The 9,426-nt window shown below is 36.1% G+C and overlaps 1 protein-coding gene across 1 annotated transcript; it reads right to left on the bottom strand.

The window, feature by feature from the left end:
• LOC135221770 (phenoloxidase-activating factor 3-like) lies at positions 1–5,456 on the bottom strand. The gene is made up of 9 exons (XM_064259590.1): positions 5,153–5,456; positions 3,531–3,619; positions 3,102–3,244; positions 2,704–2,866; positions 2,201–2,300; positions 1,639–1,847; positions 1,109–1,305; positions 826–918; positions 1–712 (listed from the first exon to the last, which is right to left on the bottom strand). Exons 2-9 carry the CDS (start codon positions 3,616–3,618, stop codon positions 611–613), a joined length of 1,095 nt encoding a protein of 364 aa, XP_064115660.1. The 5' UTR covers position 3,619; positions 5,153–5,456; the 3' UTR covers positions 1–610.
• Between the last annotated feature and the right edge of the window lie 3,970 nt (positions 5,457–9,426).

Here is a 9,426-nt window from a genome sequence, read left to right as displayed (position 1 = left end):
TCATTTCATTATTTTAATTATGGGTTTATAGTACAGAGTTTCTGTCATGCAGGCACATTTCTGCAAGTTCTTAAACTAAATATCACTTTCAAAAACATCTAGTACGTCCCTTTTCTCATGAGCCAAGTACTTTGCCGGTGGGTATGCGAGTCGACTCGTAAACACATCTGGTGGGTATATGGGTCGTGGAAATGGGTCTATTTCTATCTTATCTTATAAAAAAAAAAAAAATAATGAGTATGATTTCTCTGTCAATTTGATGAACAAGAGAATCGAAGACGAATACGTAGGAAATCTTTGGAATTCACAGCCTGACTTAAGCGAAGAGTCTCGTCTGTCCACTGCAGCCTTTGGCTACTTGAAATATGCGGACACAATATCACGAGCTCGTTGTTTGGCGCCTTTGAAATTAATTTCCCTCCAATATTGGTGGCAATACTGGAGTTAACTTTGTTCTCGTTTGAGTGACATCACTTTAACGATCAGGCATGACTTCAATTTAGCACCAGACTATATATACATATATAAGTCATAGATACTCAGCGCGAAGTCTGGCGCTGAATACCTACAGACGCTTGAAAGAACGCCTCATTCCAAAGGACCTTGGGCATTATGGTCTCATGTTCTGGATGATCCATGATCTGTAGGGTACCACGTTCGTGTAGATAGCAGGGTCTTCCCCGCAGCGATTGCCAAAGGACACGATACCAATCTGAAAAAAAGGTGAAATGATCATTACTAAAGTTATTACTCGGGAGTCCATATATGCAACATGAACCCATACTGAGAGTGTACACACAACAGACTGTCAGATGATCTACTTACCAAATAGCTGATGCCCCTTGGGTCAGCCTGGAAGACAGGTCCCCCGGAGTCCCCGTTGCAACTGTCTCTCCGCCCAACTCCCCCAAAGCAGAGCTTGTAAGAGAGAGATTAAAGTCAACAAACGCATCTACTTCGTGATCATTCAAATGCTTAGGTCCATTTAATGGCTTGATTAGTTCTGAAAGTTGCCTGTGTATTGAGAATTGTAGTTTCTGTGCTGATCTGTATATTCGCATTCTCTTAATTATTATTCACCTTCACAGGGTATTTTGGTTTTCCTTACCTGGTCGGCATTTAATCTAACGTTATAAAGAGGTTGACACCTCTCGATCTCCACGAGCGGGATATTGGTCCTTTTCAAAATATTGGAATCGAAGCCTTGCTCTGTTCGGCCCCACCCTGCTACGATGGCCTCCTGGTTCCCCAAAAACGACTTCGGGGTGAACTGAGCGTCAGGCAAACAGATGGGCTGAACGAAATCTGTTTTTGGAATGAAAAATAAAACAGCTTTATTTTTCCATATTCACTGTTAGGAATCGCTGTTGGTTTTATCGCCACTTCTTTTACCCTTTGTAGGTGAGTGGCTACCTGAAAGATTTTTCTGCTTTGTTCGTCAGTTCAACTCATGAACAGCAGGACTAGGAATATGACGTTTACCGTTCTGTTGTCATTATTCATTACTTATGTATATTATTATCCATAAGTGCATCCTTTCATTTTATGAATCTGAAACCATAATGGAGCTAATTTACTAGAGTGGATTAAGCTAGAGGGGATTAACCCTCCGAGCTCCAAAGATTGTTAAAAACTTACTGTTAAGAGTTGCCTTTCTGTCCAGCCTAATGAGCGCGATGTCGTCACTGACAGGTGTTCGAGTGTCGAAATTAGGATGAGATATAATCTGCGACCTTGAGGTGACCTTGAACGACTGATGACGAAGGGCGCAGTTCCTGTTCCCCGAAATGGAGTCGGTGCAGTCAGGGACAGTTTCTAAGTTGTGTTCTCCAAGACGTATTTCCTCTCTGAAAATGAGTAGGTGTTATACTTTAAATATTGAGGCGGTGCTCACCTATATATGCAACAATTCTATCTGTCTGTCTTGTTATCTATCTATTCTATACGGTGTCAGCAGCCATTTTTAAATTTTTATTCGTAGTGAGATCACCTTCAAATGCTAAAGGTGTGAAATGTAAAATTAAGCTAAATTTATTAAGGCTAGATTATTTTGGCAGGTACACTAAACGGTGAGTCCCTATGAAATGCAGATACTTTTTTTCCTGCATTCAGCCGTATTTTCATCTTCCCGGAAATATTCGGGAAATGCTATATCTCATAAGACTAAGTTTCAAATGCAACAAAAGTATGAAGCACTCACAATGGCAGGTCTGGTAGAACGCAATGGGCAGCCGTGAGGACGTATCTCTCATTGACGAGGGCGCCTCCACATTTCCACTCCACACCTCCATTAGCACCAGCTGTTGAAAGATCGGGCAAATCATTCACATCAGAAGAATTGTCAAAGACGTAAATTAATACTACTGCTACGGAAACATTAAATTTCCATCATGCAAGGCAAATTTTATGGCTGATGTTTTAGCACGTAGCCATATGAATTGGAAAAATCACAATAAAAAGTAAATTTACTACTACATCTGTAACAATATAGATCAAAGGTAGTCGTAGTTTGATTTCTGTCACGTTGATCTTAAAACCCTCAAAGTTAGCCTGAGATTCCACTAAAAACTCATCCATCCTAACTGTGGGTTATTTTACATCACATAAAAAAGGCAATGCCCAACCACTCCTTTTTCATGGGAAGGTAAAATCAAAACCTCCCAATGCCAGACAAAAAAAAAAAGAATAAAAAAAGCAACTCACATCTATAACCAAGAACAGCCATCCAAGGGTAAGCCCCGATGGGAGGAAATTCACCAAAGAACACCCTGTTTGAGGAAAGTGAGATTCCGCACCGCGCAGGTAAGGCGCCTTCTGCAACGGTAGTCGGAGTAGGTGCGGCTGTCAATGGCGAATTGCAACATACCTGGAAAGTAAGGAACAGGTAAAATAAGATTTGAAAAAGCATATTTTCAAGTGTATACAAAGATACACATTGTCACTTTTTTAAGCCTTCTTTGAAATCCTCTCTTCTTAGTCTGTCATTCTTCATCTTTTCTGTGGCCCAAAAATCACCCAACGTGCAACACACAAAAGACTCTTTGAACGAAGGTAAAGTCAGCAACAAGGCTCAAACAAGCATTACCAGAATGCCAACTCACCCTCAGGTTTCCCCTTCTGTTCTCACAAAGGGCTTCCCTAACCCTCAGCAGGTTGCTCGTCGTTGGGACCTGCAGCAAGTTTACAATCGAGGGGCAGGATCTCAGGGGAATGCACTGGGCCCCGGCACCGCAACTGGATGCTGCTGTGGAAGTGGCACGTTTATGAAATTTCTGGCGTTTCTTGGAAATTATCAGAATATTTTGAATTCCCTTATATTCGGTTGTTTAAAAAAGACCAAATTACAAATGAATTATTTCTTAAGTTGATGTACAATAATAAGAACAAACATGATGAAATAGCTTGACAAACCCAGCAGCATTTTTGACAATCTGCCTTAAACTTACACAAAAACTATTATTATTTTTCATCAAATTATATTTGATAACAAAAATTTAAACAAAAAAAGTGACTGTGCCAAGAAAACTCACCTTGCCTTGCGACCCGAAATTCGCAAAAACATAGCGTCGTTGCCATCAGCATTAAAATGACAGCACAAATAGATTTTGACGAAACCATCCTGGAAGAACAAAAGAGGATTCCTATGTATGAAAAATGAGGAAAACGCAGCCTAGAGGATACGAATAGAGCAAAACAATTAAGTAATTATTAAGAAATAAATAAAGGACAAATTTCTGTCCTTTTCAGTATCAATGAATATATATATTTACATGGATATAAGTCCCTTGAAGAGTTCACAAATAGAAAAACATCGCAAACGGGAGTCATGCAACGTGATAAATACAGCATAACTCGCGTCATTATGGGAATGAACATATACTAGTTTACATTACGAGTCATAACAAATGGAACCTATTTTCTGACTAAAGAAAGTATCAGACACTTGACATGCCTCCTCACTGAAAGATAAATCTTAGACATTTTACGTGTTCCTACAGACTTTGTAGACATTTAACGTATTCTTACATTCATCAAAGTCTGATACCAGACAAATGACGTAATGTCCTGCCAACGGGAAATTCTTGACGACAAGGTCGTGAGAGAACCATCTCCAGGAACGAAATACTACACTTTCAGTAACACAAACAGCGAAACACATCTACAGATAAATATATCGGCCTCTGACTTTAGTATCCTCAACTTAACTAAAGTCTGTAATATGAAAAGTGTCATCAACATAATGTTGATAATCAGACTTAATAAAATTACTATAGTGGCACGAAAATTCTGAGGGGTGACAAATGCAAAACGTAATGTCGTGCCTCTTCGAGATATAACGTGAAATAGCAGCAAAAGACGGACTGCTTTTATTTATGTCTGCACAATAACAGTGAATAATTCTAATAAGGCAAATGGATAAAAATGTTGCATCAAAGTCTGGTTCAATTCATGTTCATAGTAAGGAAGGAATAGCTTGACACTGACCTTCAATGAACAGGTCCACCTTTTAAGCTTCGTTTGTCAGTTTCTAAGAATGCTTTCTTATCGGATTAAAATTTTTTGAGAGTATTCGTTAATCATGGTCCTCAATGAGCTTCTAAGAAAAGAAATTTAAAGTGAATCAATGTTTACGTAAAACATAAAGTGGTCATTATGCCAGTCAGTTACAAATTCCCGGATGTTGATAGTGGTACATTTAAGAGACAAAATTGCATTTTTTTTTCTTTTCTACATTGGTGTAACTTTCATGCATTGCATACAGATTTTCACAAATTGTCGGTTGAATGAAGAGCACATACAAAAACAAAAAACAATGCAGCTGTAACCCGTTTCGAAAATTACTATTTGTTTACTTGCTATTTTTATCACTAGATTGCTATTCTTATTCTTCACAATTTGCTTATGATTATGAAAGCTAGATTGACAACTGGATAAACTTATTTCGGCTTGTTCCAGATGAATATGCTTCCATTTTTATCAGTAATAATAATAATAATAATAATAATAATAATAATAATAATAATAATAATAATAATAATAATAATAATAATAATAATAATATAATAATAATAATAATAATAATAATAATAATAATAATACCTGTGACGGTCACTCGAAGACTAGATTACTACTATCTGTAAGAGTTGCTTACCTGACTAGTTTGTTGTATTGAGTAGTGCAGCACCAGGTGACCAGATCTCTTATATATATAACCAAGACATCATGTGACCAAGTCCTCTGGGATTTCCGGATACCGCTATTTAGAAAAAAACACGCCTCATCATGGGGTCCTCTGGCGGTTATGCGGACGTTCGTCGATAAGTCATTAGGAAGAAAATTGCCTCTGAGTGACTTTGTCTTCTTCAACTGAGTCTTTTCCAGTTTATTAAACTTTGATCTGGCTGCGGTGAAATTTAACTGCTGGTCACCCCAAAGTTTTCTGGCAGTGACGTCATTCTTCTATTTATAAAGAAGTGTATACGAATAGAGGAATGGAAATAGCCAACAAGGAACGTTTGTTAAGGAAATGACGCAACACCTGGATAGTTACACGATGTTGAGCAAGAGTTAAATAACCTCAGGATGCGTATGGCTGTCCTGCATAACTCATCGTAGCTATGAGTAATAGGATATTAATTTAATTGCACAATACAGTGGCTTTTTTAAAGAATGCAAATCTCGGTACCTTCAATACCGGAGCGAGAATAAGTTTGACAATATTGACCACCATTTGCCAGTTCGTGTAAAGAATGAGCCGCGCATAATTAGACTCACTGAAGGCCTGGAAAGGGACTATTCCCGCCTTTCCTCCTACTTGGGTTCCCAGGAAATTGCTAATTGTAAAGGTGCTCATTTGTATCATCTAAATCTGTCCGACACGTTTCCTTTAACCGCCTGGAGAAGTTTCGGAAGAATGCCGTCTCTTATGATTATTCATAAACATTTATTCGGCGTATATGCGAATAAATCATATGTGTTGGTTAACTTATATATATGTATATATATATATATAACACGCACGCACACACACACACACACATATATATTATATATATATATGTGTGTGTGTGTGTGTGTGCGTGTGTGTTTGTGAGTCGAGTATTTAAGACATGCCCTGCGGAAACAAGGTTTCTAGACCGAGGAACAGAGCATAAATTGATCATGAATTGCTCATAAACGGCGAACTTAATATTCCAGCATACAGCGACCAAGGTCAATGGAACAAAGAAACAGATGTTGAAGACAGAAATCCGGCGGCCAGCGACCGACACGCTCCGGATTTCCCTTCGTGTTTCCGTTTTCGCCGAGTATGACAATTTTCTTCTGCTTCAGACAACTGCCTTTTCCAGTCCCTCTTAGTTTTCGTTTAATCGGGGAGTAAGCCTACAAATTACTTTGTTGTTGTTGTTCTTGTTGGTTTTGTTGTTCTTGCTGTTGTTGTTCTTGTTGGGAAGGTAGGATAGGAAAACCCTATGCAAAAGCCTAAAATGGTCTGAAAAAGGTGTTTTGCGTTAACTTCAAGTAACAAGAATTTTAGGTTAACATATTTATGATTTATTTCATGGGGGATGGGGTAGATAGAGCCATTCGGTTTCCTGTCTCATGATCTCATCGCCCTCTGTATTTAGAAAATAATGATAATAATAATAATAACTTGTAACAGTAATATATGTATATAGCAGTAATAAACATCATTCACTATGACTACACTGGATTTGACGATCCCCTTTGGCACGTTGCTTGCCAGTTTCAGCAACATTGAGAAATCCTTAATAAGGAAAATAGAGAAGACTCTATACAAAATTAATGGAGCTGATGCAGCAATCCTTTTCAACAAGACTTGTTTTAAAAGAGGGTCTACTCCCAAGATATAATAATAATAATAATAATAATAATAATAAAATAATAATAATAATAATAATAATAATAATAATAATAATAATAATAATAATAATAATACAGATAAACTGATATCATTGTCATCAGTCATTGACGATTTTCTCTCTGTCTTGAAGCGAGCTTTCGTCTGGAGCTGCCAGACATCCTCTGGGCTGAGAAGCTGAGGTGGACTGCTTTTGTGTGGTGTCCGTCCTCCTCCTCCTCCTCCTCCTCCTCCTAATAATAATAATAATAATAATAATAATATAATAATAATTTGGGGACGGTGGTGAGTCAATTACCTTTAGATACAAAATGATTTTTTTTATTTAAGAATTCATTTCACTCGCAAAGTAAAAAGACTACTAAAGCATCCTTTCGTGTTTACATACAAGGAAAACGAAATCAAGTTAAAGAATTCATTGACTGGATAGTATCTGGCGTCATATAAACGAAGTAGGAAAAGGTGGTGCTGTCTATTACCGCAACAAAGTACCGAGAGAGCCCGGAGCAGAACCGGAGTAAGATGATGTAATGGTATGATATATATATATATATATATATATATATATATATATATATATATATATATATATACATATATGTATCTGTACATCACACCATTTTACCATCTTACTAGAAATTGTCCCTCCGGGCTCTCTCTCTCTGTCTCTGTCTCTGTCTCGTCTCTCTCCATCTCTCCTCTCTCTATCTCTCTCTCCTCTCTCTCTCTCTCTCTCTCCATATATATATACTATTATATAAATTATATATATATTATATATTTTATAATTATATTATATATTATAATATATACATATTAATTATACATAATCAATACATCATATTATGTATATATATACTATATAGATATATGTATATATAAATATATATACATATTTATATATTATATATATATTAATTATATATTGTGACAAAGTGCCAAGTATCTGGTTACTACACTTACCATTCATTAACTGATGCCTCACTAAAGCCAGATACCTGAACCCTCATCACAGGTACTAAACGACTGAATACTCTAAAGGCAACAGTGATCCCTTAACAACTTACCAGTATTGCAGAAAATCAGACTAAGTTCATCAAAACAGGTGTGAGGTAATCTTGTAAGTAATTAAATTAATCAAAGGGCATCACTCCATCAACAACTTTAAAAGTCTAAGTATTTCCCTGATTTCAGAAGTCTAAGTACTTCCCTGGTTCTAAGTCACTTCAAGTTAATGAAGGAAAACAGCAATTACCACTCTATGTTTCTACCTAACATAAATATAATCATAATTAAATGCAAATATACTGGTTAGAAATGAAATACTTATAAAAATTTTAAATACAAAAATTTATTATTAAACTCAAAGTTTATAAGTGAAATTCACAATATCAGGGAAAATTACTGTTACTTGAAAACAAAGTAAAGTTTAATTAATTCTTGAACCAATTAAGTAAAATTAAATCAAAATTATTTTATCAAAATATTCAAGAAAATTAATTCAATCAAAATTCAAAAGTGTTAGGCAATAATTGAAATTTGGAAATTAATTCACAAGTGCTAAACAATAATAAAATTTGAAAAGAATTCTAAGTAAATGCAAATTAATTCACAAGTGTTAAATTTAATTAAATTGTGAATGCAAATGAAAATACAGAAAAATGTGGGCAATATCAAAATAAAAAGACACACTTCAACAAGAAAATGAACAAATGCACAAAAATGAAACAAACACAAAACACAAAAATTTGCAATGTGTAAAAGTGTAAATCTTTTCACTCAAAACATTGTAACCATCAGTTTTTACCAAACCACTGTTCCTATCAGTTATTAGTTAACCACTGTTCCTATCCGTTATTAGTTGCAACTAATAAAAATATAACTCACTTTACCTTTTTGGTATACCAACTTCTTTCTTTGATGCAGGCTTGTTTCGCAATTTCACAAAACCAGGCGCCGTTACGAAACAATGTTTGTTCAGATTCCACAAAAAATCACTAAATAACACTAAATAAACTCTAAGAAATATCAAATCTGAAATTTACAAATTACGAGTGACCAGTTTATAAGTACGAAATCGTTACGTTACTTTAAGATCAAAAGTGCTATGCGATGGAGAGAGAGAGAGAGAGAGAGAGAGAGAGAGAGAGAGAGATGTGAACGCCTCGAGTATCTAAGATCTAATGAAATTCTCTCCTTACGGAAGCTGGACAGTGGATGACAAAATTTTTTTTGGCAATAATGCTTCCAGAAGCTTCAAAATCTTACGCAACTTTACATACAAAATGTGTAATCTGCACGTGGCTTTGACAAAGACATACACGTATGAGACGATTCTGTTAAAAAAAGAAACGTACTCGACTCGATCGACCGAAGCAGAAGCCCCTTATCTTACGTGATGACAGAATCTCAAAACACAAGTGAAGACTTGAGCTCGCTTATCAAACGAGTTGACAGATTAGGAAAGCAAACTGAGATCTCGGAGTTCCTCTAATTTCACAGTGCTGACATAATAGGGAAACAATCATAGTTTTGAATGGACA

The sequence above is a fragment of the Macrobrachium nipponense genome, chromosome 3 (genome assembly GCF_015104395.2).
Source record: "Macrobrachium nipponense isolate FS-2020 chromosome 3, ASM1510439v2, whole genome shotgun sequence".
NCBI classification, from domain to species: domain Eukaryota; kingdom Metazoa; phylum Arthropoda; class Malacostraca; order Decapoda; family Palaemonidae; genus Macrobrachium; species Macrobrachium nipponense.
This window is presented reverse-complemented; position numbering and strand designations above follow the sequence as displayed.

What these genes read in the sequence shown, in the direction of transcription:
- LOC135221770 (XM_064259590.1), bottom strand. Translation starts at nt 3,618, where the DNA reads ATGGTTTCGTCAAAATCTATTTGTGCTGTCATTTTAATGCTGATGGCA. An exon ending in CAGAAAGGCAACTCTTAACA is followed by an intron (nt 1,306 to 1,638) that starts GTAAGTTTTTAA and finishes TTCCAAAAACAG; the next exon opens with ATTTCGTTCAGCCCATCTGT. An exon ending in CAAGGGGCATCAGCTATTTG is followed by an intron (nt 713 to 825) that starts GTAAGTAGATCA and finishes CCTTTTTTTCAG; the next exon opens with ATTGGTATCGTGTCCTTTGG.